This window comes from Poeciliopsis prolifica, unplaced genomic scaffold (assembly GCF_027474105.1).
Source record: "Poeciliopsis prolifica strain line A6 unplaced genomic scaffold, Auburn_PproV2 SCAFFOLD031, whole genome shotgun sequence".
Classification (NCBI taxonomy): domain Eukaryota; kingdom Metazoa; phylum Chordata; class Actinopteri; order Cyprinodontiformes; family Poeciliidae; genus Poeciliopsis; species Poeciliopsis prolifica.
Genome location: NW_026562406.1, coordinates 1,226,956 through 1,245,164, shown reverse-complemented (window position 1 = coordinate 1,245,164; position 18,209 = coordinate 1,226,956). Strand labels below are relative to the sequence as shown.

Here is an 18,209-nt window from a genome sequence, read left to right as displayed (position 1 = left end):
AGAGAAGGAAGAAGTCAGAGTACGCCTCCTGTTGTCTTTAAATACATTTACTTTTTTTCCTCTCTGAACATAGCCAAAAACACATTTCAGCGTTAAAGAATACTTCTAGATATTGTACAATTTACCAAACCATTGCACAGATAAATAGATATACAGATTTCTTTTTTTTTTACAGACTTATAAGGTGATCTATGCGTATAATAAAGTAAAATGTTCCACATAGGAGAGCCTGCACAGCACGATGGACAGACATGACTCCCTTTACATTCCTCCTGGCAAAACACAGTGCACAACAGGTCAGTGGAGCCCTGAAGACGAACGAAAACAAAACGTTTATCTACTCAACTAACTTGTTCATAAAAGGGCAGCGGATTGTTCTGAGCAGAAGTAAGAAATGGCCAAATGTCTCCATTTATGTACAGCCTTAAGGTCACAGTCAACAGGCTGCGCACAGGAGCTCTGGCTCCCTCTGGTGGCAGGTGGGAGGAAGGGCAGTGCTGAGCTGCTGAACCGAATATTAGGTTTGTCGCCGGGGGGGTTGGGGGGAAGTTACGTAAGCAGGACAGGAGCAACAGCAACCACGGCAACAGCGAAGAAACTCTTCGGCTACTTTTACACTTGTTTTTTTTTTTTTTTCCCCGCACATGGCGACAATTTTTTTTTTTTCCAAAAACTACTATAAGAACACCAACATATATTTTACAATTACAGCAGAGTTCATAAATAAATATCTTGAGAAAGATGACGTCTCGAATGACGTCAATAATCAATTCAAACAGGTAAAAGTGATGTCTGGGTTATACAGCCGAAGAAACCACAAGATGGTATATAAAATAAACACAAATACCAAGAACACGTTTAAAAGAAGCCACTATTTACCGTCTCTTTCCTTTCCCGCTACTACACCAAATGTAGTTTATCATGCATCGTTACAAATATTGGTTTTATTCCATCATACTAACAGAAATCATCTGTTTTAGTTAAAAAGACTAAAGGGTCCTTTGAACCAAATCTTTACAACACCCATTAGTGCAAAAAAATGATAATATTAAGATTGCTAATCAAATTTTATTTTAACTCTGGTAACACATAATCTTACAAAATGTCAAGCTTGAATAATTAATGTCTTTAGAGGAGGATGGAAAAACAAACTTCGAAAACTAAATTTCTTATTTTAGTTCACGCTCTTCAAGATGCATTGGCAAAAAAAAAACTGAAATAGACCAACAGAAACAGGAACATTTTGGTATATTCTGGTGGAGCTGCACAATATATCGGATCACGTTAGTCGTGTAATTTCATAATCACAGAAAGACTGCGTGGATGTAATTTGGTACGGTATTGCATTTCTGTTACCAGGCATCGAAGAAGGGAAACACTTTGCTGCCCTCGATGCCCACGCCTGATACAGATTTTAGTGAAAGAAATTCAAATGGATCGGAGACATTTCAGTGTTTGAAAGGAAACCGACAGTAAATGTGAGTTTTGATACTACAGTCCTGTACAATAATACTTGGATTGCATGTTTTCGTAATGTAATGTTGCATTAAATTCCCAGTAGAGAAAAAGGAGAAATAAAACGGGGTGGCTACAAAGTAACATTCAGCAAATAATGTAGGGAAATATTTTTAAAAAACGTCAAATATCATCTTAGCATGTCTAATGTCTTATACTCAGAGAAGTTTGGCAAACGTTTGCTGCCAAATTGATAGAAAAAAGTGACATAGAAGTAATCCACATAGGAATGTTGCTACCAGAATAATGTCAAAAGTGAGAGGGGGAAAAAAAAAAAAAAAACACGAGGTCATTAAGCCGATATTTCAAAAATGGCCGCTGGGTTTGCCAATGGCCGCTGGGTTTGCCAGAAGGCGCTTGCATAAGGTGTGGAAGAGTGAAATGCTTAAATCACCTACAGGTAAACCCAAAGGCTGGTCAGCGTTGCATGTACTGTTGAATTAATTACGACAGGGAGTCTACAAAGGTTTCTGCCCTCCAGAAGTCAGATCCTAGTTAAATGAATAAAAATAACCAAGGTGGAGCATCAATAAAAGAGCTAAATTAATACAGATGTTTTAATAAATTCCAGACGGCACAAGAATGCCAATAAATCTGACGGCTGTGGCAACAGATGTGTTGTAGACGTTTCCAAATTGCTGAGCTCAGGTTAGAACAAATTATATCTAGAAAATCATAAATAAATCATCTGGAATATTGGCATTAGCTAAATGAAAAAAAACAAATCTGAACACGTGTTGCCGTTTCTCTATGCTAACCTAAACACCTACTGGTGTGCCTATTAAAGTGACCAAACATGCTACCTGTAAAGAAACCAAACACCACATAGGCTTAAGCTTATGCTTTACTATTAAATCACACTTGGCATAAATAACACATAAAATGACTAATAAACCTAGAGGAATGAACACATACAGTATTGGCAAGGTGCAACGTTAGCGGATGTGCCTTAGCCCAACATGCTAATATCCTTACTGATGTTCAGTGTATGAACTTTGTGAGCGGAGCGTCTCTGTTGTGATGCTGCCGAACGACACACAGCATCAGAAATGGCAGTGCAGGAATCATTGTGCCCCCAAAAATGTTACTATCCCAACCGTCGTGGCACCCAACAGGTGAAATAAGAAACAACCTTCAAACAGCAAGTCGGATGCAGCAAAAAAAACAAACAAAAAAAGACTTTAACCCTCCCATGGTGTGAAGAGAAGGTGTTATTTGGACCCCATGTGGGCTTTCACGAGATTTGCTTACTTGCGTGTGTTGTTTCAGGAAATTACCGTCTTCCCCCCTGACTGATCGTGACATCTGCTGCGCTTCCCCTGAGCGTCGAGCTATGACCGCGGGAGAGTTGAAAAAAAAAAACTTATGAAAGCTAGCAAAGAGCTGAGAGTGAGGTCGCTGGCCTACAGAGAGATATTTTAGAAAACACGGTTGCTTTAGGAATTTTCGCGACTGAAAGGTTTGGTTGGAATTCAGACATCGACATGATGATGTGATGTTAATGATTTGGCCAAGCGCGAAAGGCTTGGAAATGGCTCAACTGAAACAAAACGACGTAACAAAAAGATACAAAAATGCACACAACTGCCTGAATAAAACAGACATTAAGACACAATAGAACATCTGAAATATAAAAACCGTCTCTGTATAAATAGTAACAACAATCACAACCAAAATAAAACGTAGCTATTCATAGGTGGGAGGGTGAAGCTGCAGTAACATTACAGTGTGTTAACGTGGTTTAGAGCACTCCTTTAGATTAAAAAAAAAAAAAAAGACGTACGATAAAACATCAACACACGTGAGCCGATAATATCAAAGAATATTGTGTAAACAAGCAGAAATGTACAATCACATTTCTAAATGACCAACATTTAGTTTAACAGTGTTGATTTCAAAGAAAAACAAAAACTCAATATATCGGCTACACTGGTAATGAGGGGCTGGACTTTAACCGAAGCTGAAAACACAGAATGAAGACCCACAGAGCAGTCAAGCACAGAGGCACAACGCTCCAACCCTAAATAAAATGGAATGGCCCAAAGATGAATGTTATGTTTTTTTTTCCTTTCTCTTTTTCTTGGTTTTCATTGATGTGTCCTCGCTCACAAATAATCCACGGGTTCCCTGAGGGCGCCGGCGGGCTAGGCGGCCGCCTCGGCGGCTCGCAGCAGACCCTTCTCCGTCAGGTGAGCCTTCAGGGAGTTGAAGATGTAGAGCTGCTGGTCGGACCGCAGGGCCAGGAGCTGTTGGACCACCTTACTTGGGTTGGGGCCCCTGAAAGGAAAGGAGACAGGAGTCAAACGTAAATACTCTGAAAAGGAAAAACAAATAGAGGTGAGGGGCTTTATCCTTACTGCAAGATGTCAAATATGAAGCAAAATGAACGACTGATTGGATATATAAAAATCCAATCAGTTGTATTTATCGGACTTATACCGACATGTTAAAAAATTATTAATATCGGATGATGCCAATGTTAGTTCATTTTGACAAATTATTGTTTTATTTTTGCGGCCATTACATTTTCAAATGAGCCTTTTTTTTTCTTTCTCTTTTTCTTGGTTTTCATTGATGTGTCCTCGCTCACAAATAATCCATGGGTTCCCTGAGAAAACTTATTTTCTCATTGGTCGTCGTTATTGGAAACAACAGAATTCAGTGCCGGCAGATCAGAGCCACAGAATCTCAGTGTTTCTCCAATATAAATATTGGCGGTGAGCAAAATAGATCCAACTCTGACCTTTCCATGTCATGTGTATAATTTAAGCTGCAGTACCGCCATCTTTGTTTCTGGCTCCGCTTCAGGGAGACCAGTGGCGCCCTCTGCTGGACGGGAGCCAAACTACAACACTAAACAAAAGGTCTTGCAGCTAATTTGATTCTGATAAACCAACAAAAGACAATTAAGTGCATATCCATTAATTGAAGTAGATGCATCTGGCTAAACTTGAGGGTGACGCTGCTGCTTTCCAGTCAGTTTTGTTTCATATCGAGAATCAAGGTGAGTTTAAGACAGAAACAAGGCACATAAACAGCGTCCATTAAAACAAACAATAAAATAAATGCATCACTCTTGTGGGGATATCCAAGGTAAAATTCAGCATTAAACATAAAAAGATGCTTGTGTCTGATTGTGACAGATTAAACTTTCCCTGCGTTTTTGGAGTTCACAGCTCTCCAGTGGTTTATTCAGCCCTTTTTAAGGTCAGAGGGATCGACACAGGCATGTGAGAGTTTACCTGATGAAGCTGGCAATGTAGACATTGACGAATGTGGCCATTATGTACTGGCAGTCAAATCTGTCCATAATGCCTCCGTGACCCGGTATGGTGTTGGCAAAATCCTGAAAGGAGAGAAGACGAGCTTTCAATGTGCGTCAGATTTCAAAAGTGATGCAAATACACGGCTGCAAAAAAGCAACGAGCAAAAGCAGTTTATTCAGCTGGTGAGCGCCTCCAGAGGACCTCCTACCTTGATCTTAAAAGCTCTCTTGAAGCCGCTGGCAAAGAAGCCACCGAAGGGCCCAACGATGGAGGCGAAGGAGGAGAGAGCGATGCTGTGGATCTGGAACGGATACAGACGCACGGTGGTCTGTGGACACAAGAGGACAGGGTTGGAGGCTAACAGCCACGGCCAGCAGGGAGCTAGTTTACCGAACCCAACATCTATTTACCAGGGAGGGTCAAAGATTGCCCTCCATTTTCTAGGATCTGTTTGTTCGTAATCTTGGCTTTAGCGATCTCTGTGGGCCGGTGTGGAAAGGTTCTGACTGTATCACAGTCCTGAAATGTATTATGGATCTGAAACTTGTCAGTTTCGGACTTAGGTTGCTTTAAATATCACTGCTGCGGCGTTTCCTCTGAAAGCCCCTATGCCGTTTGCTGATGTCAGCAAAAAATTATGCCATTCAAATTAGCAGTCTCAAAGCCTAGAGCCACAAGAACAGTTGACTTTTTCACTTCAACACTGACAGAAATGGCTATTTTATCTCCCATCATAAGGAAGAGACAAGGAATGGAGAACAGGTGTCACACTGTCGCGGCTCACGCAGGTATCGCTGCACCGCCTCATGCGTCCTGAAAACAGACTGAATGTTCTCTTCCATGCCCTGTAGCTGTCTGTATACATTTGAGTGGTGTTGTAATTTATTACAGCGGTTATTCTCTTCCTTGTTATCTTTACAGTCGGAGGCCATCATTCTTCCACGTTTTCCTCTGTGCTCTGTCCCCGTGGTTCACACGGTTAAACTTTTACGCTTATTTTTGTCCTGATTTCCCAGATTATCAACACTTCTTCCCAGCTGGCCATGCTAGTTTACTCTGAGCTCATGTTTGGTCTTGAGAGGTTTTGCGAGATTTCCCACCCGACATCTGGATGTTGGCGAGTGACATCGGTGGTACAACCAAACCTGCTGCACCTGCGTTTTTGTTTTCTAATCGCCAAGTACGGTGGAATCTCTTGGGTTTTGTAAATCTTGCCTTGTGAAGCATGACTTACAGACATGTCCTTGCTATTTTTATAAAACCGGCGTTCCATTAGGGATAAGGTCGTCATACCCATCCGGTGACGGACTCCAGGACTCCTGGCAGGGTGTAGTCCTGCAGCTGGAACAGCTCTGATGGCTCACAGTCCACCTGGAAACTGTTGGAGTCGTTGTTGAACTCCACAGGACAAACAAAGTAGCGGTATCCAGCCATGACGTAGGAGAGCTGACAGGGGAGGAGGAAGACACTCTTCAGTTACACTATATGACTTTTGCAAGACTTCAGAAGTCCTAAAGCAATTAGAGATTAAATGTACGTCTCACCAGAATACCAAACACAATAGTGGCGAATAATCCACCGATAAATCCCTCCCAGGTCTTCTTAGGCGACAGCTGCAACAGGCAAAATCAAACATTCACACACTGTCACGTCTAGCTCAGCATAGTTTAGGCAGCTTGATTTGTTATTGACTGACACTGGGCGATAAATTGTCCCAGACGTTATCACAGCAAACGACAATATTTTCTTGAGACAATTTTCAAGTCATGTAATGAGAATGGTACCACAATCTATTTAGGTCATCTGAAAGGTCAGCAAACATTAATTTTTAACGAACATTTCAGACTGGGACTTACGACGGCATATCAGGGCCATTGCAGACATGAAAAAAAAACGGAGTACATTTCTGCCAACAATCTCAAATTTTGTAGATTGATCAAGAAAAAGGTTTTCTTGCAGAAGTTGAACATTTTGGGACAATCTCAAAACTTTTCTAGAAATGTATGAGCTTCAAAAGTAAAACTTGTTCGACTGTTCAAAGTCAAACTTTTAGAAAACTTTTCAGATTTTATTCTTTGTTCCCCGGTAGCCAACCAAAAACATTTTGCTGCCAAATTCACTGTTATATATTTGTGCAGTGACAATAAAGTAAGTGTAAGTCAAAGATTAGTCTCAAAAATTTCAACATTTTTTTGGTGCAATATACTATTTTAAAAAAAAGTATTTATCTACAATGACCCCAAAATACCATCATAGGAACTGGAAGACATTTCAAATATCTAAACCAAATAACCAAAACAACCTAAGAAACCCAAACAACGAAAGAAAATGACACGAAGGTATCTTCCAACAAAATTGTCCTTCAGAAAAGGGGGACATTTGAGACCAAATCAGTTGAGACCCCTCACCCAAAAAAGGAAGCATGCCAATGTAAAACATCAAGCTCATTTTAATTTATCATGCGATTAATTGATTTATTGCGACAGGCCTACTAAACGCTCCCAGAAACACATTAAAATGTTTTTATGCTACCTTGATGAGCGGCGTTCGGCCGAAGAAGAAACCAAACATGTAGGCCATGATGTCGTTGCATATCACACAGGAAATGGGAACAATGAACCTATTCAGGAGGGGGGGGAAAAAAAATTAAAATCCCGAGATCTATCATCCGAACCACCACAGAGAAAAACAAGACGAGGTAATTAGTGGCATTGGTGCGGACTTGACGACTCACCAGATCATCCCCTCGAACAGGTTGTGGATGATGAGGTGGGACTGGGTCACTACGATCAGCAGAGTCACATGGGTCCAGCCGAACTGAGGACAGAACAAGAAGAGCTCTGAAAAAAAAAAACCCAAACCCAACTGCAACGCATAGGCAGAAATTTATTAATTTTTCTCTCCAAAGCAGCAGGTCAGAATTATACAAGCTTGAATTTACACATAAATCTCTCCTGATATTAGCTGAAACGTCCATTAGCTAGCCGCAGAGCCGGTTTACTGTCAGTAATTGGTTTTCTGTGCAGGGCAGAGCGACCTGGATGTTCGCTTTTTACACCAACAAAGAGGAAATTTAAGGCAGAGAAACTTTCTGATTGAAATCATGTCGGCATAGCAACACTAACACATGTTCGGTCGTTACTTTTCATCTCAGTCCACAACTGATGTTTTCTGGTTTTACATTTTAAATGTTGGGAAGACGGCAGGAAGAGGCGGGGCCAACACTCACCATGTAGAACTGAAGGCGGTAATGTTTCTTCACCAAGCTCAGCACGAACATGCAGAAACCTGCAGGAGCACCAGAAAAGATGAACACATGTAAAGGGGGAGGAGACTAAATTGTTCACAAATGAGGTCATTTGAGATCAAACTAAATTTAGCTTGGCCCATTTCAGGCGCCAACATTAGGGGCCCTTTGCCTTTTTGTTTCCGTGGCTGATGTGAGGAGAGGAAGCTGAGAGGCAAAGATGGACAGGAAGCGCTCTCGCTGAAAATAGACTTAAGGAAGGAAGTACGACTGGAGTGTGAGGTTTAAAAGTTTAAAGGAAAACGGCACTGTGAAATAGTTTTCACAGTTGAAGGAAACTTCAGCTCAGGTCGGAAAAAAAAAGAAAAAAAAAGCTTGGGTGCTTCCTCCCGCCTCCCCACATCCTGTTTGGTGGCAGTCAGAGGCTGCAGCAGCGCTGAGTTACTAACTGACGCTGTGCAGCTCAGGAAGTGAGACGTGAAGGTTTGCTCAGTGACGGAAACAACCGATCCAACCTGACGATGCAGATCAGGATTTGAAGAGCTAGGAATTCAGCTGCAATTAAAACTTGTCGGGGTGTTTCTGCCAGCTTCTCACATACAGACCGAATGGAAGGAGAATGTCCGTTAATATTTTTCAAAGTTCTCCAACAGGATCTGGACTTTGACTGGGACATTCAAGCATATTACCACAACCTGGTCACATGCCAGGTTTCCTACCTGTGGCTTTGTGGCCTGTGTTTCTTACAACAACAAATGTTTTTTGCTACTGGTGTAAAGGCAAAAGAAAAGCATGGCTTTTGTTTCCTCTGTATGTTTGTTCATGCAGTAGAAGACGACCGAAGGTCTTTATTTGTGGAAAGGGCTCACTCTGCTGGCCTCGCTCCAGATAGTAAAGGACCCCCCCTGATGTAAAAGTTGTTCTAAAATTTGAAATTGAAACTGTAACATTTTATGTTGCACATTAGGACTGCACAAAATTGGAAACAAAACACAAAAAAATTAATTGCAATTTTTTTAATCCTGTCATAAAATTTTCTGATGACGATATTTGTTGCTCTGTACGCCGGTTTTCATTCTAGTCTCTTTAACGTTTGCAGTTAGTCCAATGTGAGCATCTGCATGTTCATAGCACTTAGAGCTTTGTAGCAAAGAAACAATGTGCTTCAAACACTGCTTTGTGATGATCATGTTCCACATATTTACATTGGAATCACAATATATCCACCATATGTTGTGCAGCCTTGCTGCTGTGATCAAAGTGTGGCCCGAGGGCCTTTTGCAGCCCGGGGAATGATTTTGTGAGGCCCCTCACCCCATAGCACAAACATTAAATTGATTAGGTCAAAACTAACAGTATTAGTTCAAGACATGTTATATCAAATAGTTGTTTGGTGAATTTGAATGATGTTGTCATCATTACTTGATTTCATTTCCAGCAGCCTTACTGTGCAGGTGAGTTATTTTCCCCCATAAAACGGTTTTGAAAAACGTAACCGCTGTCCAGGGAAAAAAAAAAAAAAAAAAACTTTCCGTTCCGGCCGTACCTGTGAGGTAAAGTGCGAAGGAGATGAAGCGGTGGTATTTGCTGAGGATGCGAAGAGGCTCCTCTCTCTGCACCAGCGTGAAGAAGTAATCGGTCACCGTCTCGCCGTAGAAGAAGTAGTTCACGCACAGCAGAAAGTACCTGCAGGGCACGGGGTGGCGGTTAAACACGGACCAATCAGAGGGTGCCACGCCTGAAGAAAACCTGGACAGCTTACATACGTGTGTTCTGCAACAGACTTTTGTTTTCCCTCAGGTCTTTTTCAGGCTTGTGGCATAAAAGTAGCTACAGCGCTTCCTACTAGTGCTAAAACTCAAATCTGCTATTAGTTACGGATTTACAAAAATATGTCTTTTCAATATTTATTAGAACTATCACTATGTCGAGACAGATAATTGGTAAAAAAAAACAAAAAAACAACCAATTAGAGCCAAGAGGCGGGTCTTAGCGATGTCAATCAATCTCGGTTAGCTGCTGCTGCAACTGACCGTTTATACACCTTCATCGCTGGCTATGCTAACTAGCCTTAGCATTAATGGAAGGCTACTATGTGGTGAAATAGCTGTTGTGCAAGCTGGAGGGGGTGAGAACAAGAGTGATTGACAGCACTAAGAACCTCCTCCTGGCTCTGATTGGTTATTTCTGAATGGCGTAATTCTGCAGTTTGTAGTGGGAGAATGCAGATTTTTTCCCAAATTGTCTGTCTTATACCTTCATGACATACTGACAATTGTAACAAATATGAAAAAAAAACATATATAGATATTTTAAATAAAAGACACATAAGGAACAATCTACAATGTGAACAAACTACAAGAGGCCAGAAAACAAACCTCAGGACATCTGCAACGTAAAACATTAAGACAATATAATGAGAAACGAACCAAGACGGCTTATTTTATTAGATGTTCGTATTTTAGCGATGCAGGCCTCACCAGCTCAGCGTCCGGAACCAGGGCAGGTCGTAGGAGTGGTACACGTTGTACCCGATCGTGATGATTTCATGGAAACATTTGATCTGAACGCAGAGGACCTGAACAGTGAGAGACAGACACCGTCGCATGAAAAACTGACTTGTAAAGGTTTATATGAGGAAGAGTCAGACAGGCTTTAAAATGTTTACATTACATCATAAGAATGGAAAAAAAAAAAAAAAAAAGAAAAACCTTTCCACTTTCCTCAACATTCAAACAAGAACAGAACATCATAAGGTTTGATTCAAGTTTTTTTAAAAAAATGCAATAAAATCATAAAAATGCAACAAAACGTAATCGGAGGAAAGCAGAACATGGAGTAGGAGAAGCAAGGGTTAAACATGCAGAGGGATTTTAGTTGCTATGCGGAAAGCTTAGCAGGAGCTTCTTAAAGAGACAGAGGCCCATTTTTGAACCGTCAAATTGCGAAGTCAAATGACTGTTCAGAATGTCACAAAACAGACAGAGGTAATGTGAGCTTTCAATATTGTGAGGAGTCATAGAGTAAGCTAATTTATTCTGTGTGGTGCAGCTGGTTAGTGCTATAAAAAAATTCCCAGAGGCATTTCTTACTGGTTTTATATTTCGTAACTCCAGCAGGTCGAACAACCAGGCCTCTGTTTCGCTGCTCTAAGCGAAGGCTGAGCACGTCTAACACGGTTTTCTCTGCGGTTTCTAATTTTTGATGGTTGAAAACTGCAGAGGTTTTGCTGGTACTCACAATCATCATGAGCACCATGGGGCCCAGGTAGATGATGAAGAAGAAGAAGGAGATCATGGCTAGTGTCAGGATGCCTCGTACCCACCAGTTCTTCCATCTACGGGGGAAAACAAACAACAAAAAGTTTACAAAAGCGCACCCAGAACAACATGGAGAACTAAATGTGTCCGACTCTGAGGGTGACCTTGAGGAGAGTCCAGACAGGGCCTTGTTGAGAACCTCGGGGGTGTCATCAGGAGGGACCGGCACCTCGGGAACTCCCGAATCCACCTTGGGCTCGTTGTCTCCTTTTAGCTCGCTGTCTGAGCCCTTTGGACACACACACGCACACACACACACACACACACACACACACACACACACACACACACACACACACACACACACACACACACACACACACACACACACACACACACACACACACACACAGAAGAAATAAAACAGGCTCGACTTTTTTTGGATTCAGAAAACCTGGACACTAAAGTCGACAATATCAGTGTGAAAAGCATCTATAGAAAATACATTTAAACATAGGCAACTCATAATAACTATTGCTCGACGATTGTCACAGAAATTATTGCAATAATCAATAATATTGTCATTTTGAAACTATTTTCAATTAAAATAATAATAGCATGTAGATGTAGGTACAGCCTCTCAAAAATAAAAACATTTTTTACTGTGTGCAGTTTAGTGATAAAAATCACACTTGTTCGTGTGACTGATGTCCTAAAGAATCATATTACAAACGACAATGTTTTCAAAAGCAATATTTATGTTTATGGGGCTGTGATTGCTGTTCCATGCGGTCGATACAGTTGTCTAGTAACAAAGTAATAAGTACTTCTTATTGTCACTTTAGACTTATCAGAATAGTACAACAAAGTATTGTGATTAAACTTTAAGTTCATATCTCCCAATCCTAGAAACTCTTAGCTTAAAGATGTTTCGTTGGTTTATTTAGAACAGTCCACCGAGCGACCGCAGCAGGTTATTACAATACACAGTATGAAAATAGAATGTTCTAATAAAAACAGGCAACTAACGAGGATGCTACACATTTCCATAACAGTAGATGATTTTACTATTTAAAATAAAAGCACACACTTCTAATTTTTTAGACTGACAACTGTTCCTTTTGTAGACTACAATAGCTCCAGTTAGCATGCTAAGCTCTAGAACCTTGAAAAGTCAGCCATATGACGCAGGACAGGAAATAAAATGTTTTTATTTCTGACCAACCAAAAAGTCTCGTACATGGAAGGAAGCCGACTCTCTGGAGCTAAAAACAGGTCTGGTATTATCAGTGACTGATGTGTCTGATGTTTGCGCTCCAGTTACTGGCTTGCTGGGGATTATGCTACTGGCAACAATGTTCCATTAATCACCTTTTCTCCTTCTTTGGCGTAGCATTGGACGAGAGGCAGGTGATGTCACGGACAGGTTACAATCACAGAGCAACGCAGAGACGCACAAGACCGATGCAAAACCAACCAACCTTATTCTGCCTGTCGTTTTCATATCTGCTACTCTAAAGAACGGGCCTTATAGTGGAAGTTTTAATTCAACAAACCAGTCAAATAATTTACACAAAGGATAAAAAACAATGAAGAAAAGACTGCAACTGGGCTGTTGTGTTCAGAGAATAACAACTTCCCATGATGAATCTCATAACTTTTTACACCCGATATCAAATATTAAATATTGATCAAGTCAAAAGCTAGCTAAAGAGAAGCTAATAAGCACAACTATGATAGGCCACAAGTTCGGGTAAAAACACTTACAGATATATGGCGCATGTGTTGTTACTGTATACCATATATACGGTGTTTATTTTGAGACGAAAGTGAGAATAACGTGTTTTGTTCAGACTGAAATCTACTTTAACAAATGTTGACATGGGATTGAGCTGCTGGGCGGCGTTGTCCCTCAGCTTCATCAAGCCAGAGGAAACACTAAAATTAGCCGCGCAGACCATCAGGACAGCGCTGTGCGTGGGACGTGAAGCACCGACAGAGAATCTCCCTCCATATTGTTGAGCTGTCAAAGCCTGCTGATTGGATGGGGCCTTAATGAAACACACAGGCGGTGTCACTCCAAGGTTAATAAATATGAATTATGCACCCAGAGGGAACCCCTGCATCTTAATGTTACGGGATTGTTTCCCTAATAATGGAAATTCATGTCAGTGTAAGGAAAATACATATCAGAACAACATTATGCAATATCCCGCACAGCACAGCACAGCACAGCACAGCACACACATACACAGGACTAAACCCTTTTCCATGTGCTGGTTTCTATGGAGACAATATCTGCCATTCAGGATGCTGGAGTTAAAAATAGGAACCCCTTTCAATTTATACTCTCCTCCCCTTTCATGTTGTCTTCCAAACCAGCGGCAAGTCTTTCTTCTTTTTTTCTGACGTGACCAATCGATCAGCAAACGCCGCATCCTCAAACCATCTCAAATCAATCTGGAGACCGACTAACTGGCTCGTATTTGACATGCTTTAATTGAAATACTAAATATTCGATTTCTTTTTTAACTTTAAACCCTCTCATTAAATAGAGAGAAATATACAACGAACCACCACCGAGAGTTTCTGCATTTGTTTGGTCAACGTCCTTCAGTCCTAATTACAAAGTCCACCGCTGCTGCCGGAGCACAATGCATGCTGGGTGATGAGGATTAGGCATTTCAGTCAAGTTAAATTAGTGAGCTATCAGCGGTAAATATACTGATTCACTCCCCTATGAAAAGCCACAGCTGTGTGCTCAGTGATTTCAGCCTCAACGCAACATAGAATTTAATTTGATGTAACCATCATCTCCAGACTTTACATTAAACGAGTCTCTGAAATAATGCATTTATAATACAGAGAGCTGTCGAAAGATTTCACGTCTTCAACTTTTACACATTTTGTCACTTTACATGTCATGCAGAGTTTCCCCCAGGAAACTTGCTAAGTCTAGTGGTAGAGGCGCCACGGCAGTCCATCAGCAGTCTGCCATGTTTTTGAATTTCAGAACAAATATTTACAGTTGACAGAAAATTTTAAAATATCACCAGGTAAATTATCTGGTATTGGAAGACATTATTAACAACACCTAAACACCAAATGTAAAGTCTTAAAAACCAAGGCGAGCATTAAAAAACAAACCTAAAGTAAATAAACAAGCAATGTTTTGCCTGGCAGGGGGAAGCAAAGACTGGTGGCCCGCCAGGCTTATAGCACACTTCAGGAAACCCTGTCCAACGCAAAGTAACATAATAATTGAAATTAAATTAAAATAAAACACTGCTTTCATGTGTTTTCAAAATAAAATGACTATGTGTCCGGCGAGATACGGATGCGTGGCAAGATGGAGGACCTGTTGAAAGACATCATGTTTGCGCTCACCACAACATGTGATCTGGTTAAACTAACACTGCAGCACCTACAGTGCAATGGCTTAAGATCAAATGGAAAAACAAAATGAAAAAACTAGAAAAAAAATTGCCTAGTCAAAGTCCAAAGCGGAATTTCAATTGCAAACATGTGGCAAGATAAAAAACAAACAAACGTATTTCTAAAAGCAGCACCAGTTAGAAACTAGGGCTGCAAATGATTGTTTTAGTAAATTGATTATTCTATCGATTACTCTGACGATTAATCGTAATAAATTGGTGAATTCTTCAGATTTTTAATTTAACCATTTCAGGCTTTTTTATATCATCTTGAAAATACTTTAAAACATATAACATTTTAGCACCTAAAACACATTTGACAGCATTTAATGAACATTTCATCAACGTAACAAAGGACACATCTGCTAAAGAAAAAGAACAAAAAAAAAACACTAAAAGTTCAGCTCTTTCTGCTTGACTAAACATCAATACTGTGTCGTGCTGATTTGGTGATTGTTTTTTGAATTAACCAATCAGAAATCGGATAGCAAAAGGTACTTAACAGGAGATTTTATTTCCAGAATTTGAAACAGGTGAAGCTAAAACTAGGAGTTTTTTAGCAGAACATATTTACAGAAAAAAATGTAATTTTTTACGCTAAATGCAAAATGTAAAATTTTTCGTACAATTTTGGTTTAATTACTGCTTTTAGTGTGTTGTCTTTTCAGCAAATGGCCTTCTTTTGAGTCTGTACGTTCCAATTAATAATCGGTTAATAATTATGGTTATTTTAATTATCGATTCATCGCAATTAATCGCTTCAACCCTCGTTGGAACACAGATACGGTTGCATAATATGTACAGGACAATTTGCAAGCTGATTTTCCAACTTGCAACATGTACCCAAATTAACTTCCTTCCCCCGAGGGTCTGACAGCTGATTCCACAGGAATCCTGCTAGTGGCGTTTTCAACCTTCATCAACAATATGAGAGACGATGCTAAACAACAGGGATCTTCAACGCTATGGATAAATGTAGAAGAACAAGTAATGTGAGTAATGTCTTGAGCAAGACAGGCTAAATATGTGGGGGAAAATGCATTGTTATTATTTGTATATCTTAAATTCAGTTCCCTTTATTTATGTTGCATCAATTCGCCTGAAGGCTCTTTACAGTATAAATAAATAAAGTCATTTAGAAAAGCTTGAGTTGGCTAAAATCAGAGCTTTGCAAGACATTGGTGATTGGATGTCAGGTACAAAATCTATGGTCAATCTATGATCTGTAATCAAAATCATAAAATATTCAGGATTTTTATTACAATAGTCAGAATAATAATAGCAATATTAGTAACGGTTGACGTTTTAGACAATATAAAAGCAAATATGTGGAAACATTTATTTTTTGTTATTGTTGTTCGTTTTGTTTCTAGAACTACTTTTAACTAAAACCAAGACGCACCGTTTCCAGGTATTCTACTTTGTAGCACTGAGTTCAGACAGAATTAGAAGCAGAGAAGAAGACAGGAGGCCCAGTTGATTAAAGTGGGCGGGGCCGCTTTGGCTGCTCTCTGTGATCACGCGCCTCTAAACGGATCCATACCGCCGTCACTCGGGGGCCACGCCCCTTTATTGACCCGGGCGAGGCATGAAGTCACAGTCATCAGGGTGCACGGAGTGAACGCAAGACGTAATTTCTCTGTAATACGTGAATTGCGTCATGCTTTGCAGCGCTACGATGAAGGGTGTTCTGGAGAAGCAGGCTAATGTTTCTCCAGGCACTAACCGTCTCACCAATCAGGTTATTTTGAGCTCAGTATCAAACAAAAAACAAAAAAAATCTGGCTCCATGATTAATACAGCCGTCATGACATTCACAGACGTGTTCCTGTGCTTTAGTGTGAACCATGGGTTAAACAACGCCCCATTTTGTTTAACAATTTAATGTTTTGATTTTCAGCTGTGCGTGATGGGTTTTTTTCTCCAAGAAACGTTCACTCAGACAAACAGGGGCATCGGCTAACGGAGAGACCAATTTGTTCATGTGTATTTCTGTGCCTTTCGGTGCTGTCGAGCCGTCGCGGGAACATTTGCGCTCATTTCCAAAGAGCTCTGCTCTGCAAATGAGAAGAAAACCAGACGAGCTCGCGAGGCTCGTTTCCAGCCACAGGATAGCATCACCCCGCGGAGCGGCTACATGGCGTTAGCATCCGAGCCCAGGCTGTGCGTTACCTTGTCCTCTGACGGCTGCTGCTCCAGCGGAGGCTCGCCGTCTTTGGCGCCTCGGTGGCGCAGCTCGGTCATCTTAGCGACTGGAAGCCTGACGTTGACGGCCACGGTCCAGAGGTTCCGGCGGCGGACTATCTGTTGGGTAAACTTCTGCTAAGGTCTGAGCTAAGTGTTGTTCGGCAGCCCTTCTATTTCTCCCCCCAACTCTCTGAGCGTGAATCAATGACGAGGGGATGTTCCGGTTTTCAAAATAAATGTAACGTAACTTTAAAGTGCTTTACAGTAAAAAAAAATAAATAAATAAAAGAACGACGATAAAAAAAACATAAGAACAAGAGTACATGACACATAAGAGGAAAGGATTCTGAATTTTTTAAAATGAATACTATTGAAATTGTCAAACCTACTGAAAATAAAAGCAAATTTTATGTCCTTTTTTTTAGACAGAAAAAGCTTTTATTCTGGCAACAGTTGTAAGGTGGAAGCTGGCTTATTGCACTACGAGGAGTTGTTAAAATGGATCAAACTTTAGCTTTGGGAAGATAAAGCTACGTCATTTTTATAGTTTAATCAGTGATACTTTTATAACAGATTTATGTCAGATCATGATTTCTTGGTTAATGACAAGTTGTCATAACAAGGACATTTTGAATAATGTCCGCTTTGTATTAAAAGTGTCATGATTTACTGAATGACACTTTATAACAAACAGTCATAAATATTCATCGAGACTTACTCATGTTTATGACAGTCTTAATCAAAACCTGTCAAAGTGTTACCCAATAGATTACTTTCATTTCAGTAGTTTAGCATTGCTTTAGCAACAGCTAATGTGAACATCTTAATTAGGAGGTTCACATTCAAAATCCAAAAATCATTACATACATTTAGATAAACGTTTTTTTATCCTGTCCCGTTTCTTTTATACGTCTTGCTCTACTTACGTTATCCTTTTTATAAAGAAAAGAAAAAGGTCTGTTTATAAGACAGGTGACACTGACACTATGTGGTTGAATTACCCTTTTTATGAGTATTATCATTTTCAGTAATCTGATGTATGAGGTCAGTTTATTTTGTGTTACAGTTTTTAAAGGTTTACGGTCATCATTTGAAGTCCTTGAAATATGCTGTAATTTCCACCGTTAACACTAGATGGCGGCAGACGCTGCATAAAAGGCACTGCGTGTAGAGGTGGTCGCTCTGCGGCCTGTCAGCAGCCTTCAGACATAAATATTTAATAAACCGACCGGTGTTGCAGCAGAACTGGAAGAGGAGAGAGAGCTCTCTGCAGCCCAAACACAACAGCTCGATGGGCTCC

At 40.4% G+C, this 18,209-nt stretch overlaps 1 protein-coding gene across 2 annotated transcripts; it reads right to left on the bottom strand.

Moving 5' to 3' along the window:
- Positions 1 to 31: 31 nt before the first annotated feature.
- On the bottom strand, positions 32 to 17,099 carry cds2 (CDP-diacylglycerol synthase (phosphatidate cytidylyltransferase) 2). Of its 2 annotated transcripts, XM_055050568.1 has the most exons (14): positions 16,895 to 17,099; positions 13,193 to 13,339; positions 11,453 to 11,577; positions 11,269 to 11,365; positions 10,509 to 10,606; positions 9,575 to 9,714; positions 8,011 to 8,069; positions 7,516 to 7,598; positions 7,314 to 7,401; positions 6,326 to 6,394; positions 6,075 to 6,227; positions 4,990 to 5,109; positions 4,758 to 4,861; positions 32 to 3,792 (listed from the first exon to the last, which is right to left on the bottom strand). In XM_055050568.1, the coding sequence occupies exons 1-14, from the start codon at positions 16,964 to 16,966 to the stop codon at positions 3,660 to 3,662; spliced, it is 1,488 nt and encodes a 495-aa protein (XP_054906543.1). In that variant the 5' UTR covers positions 16,967 to 17,099; the 3' UTR covers positions 32 to 3,659. The 2 variants fall into 2 exon arrangements, with proteins under 2 accessions (XP_054906543.1, XP_054906542.1); XM_055050567.1 differs by lacking the exon at positions 13,193 to 13,339.
- Between the last annotated feature and the right edge of the window lie 1,110 nt (positions 17,100 to 18,209).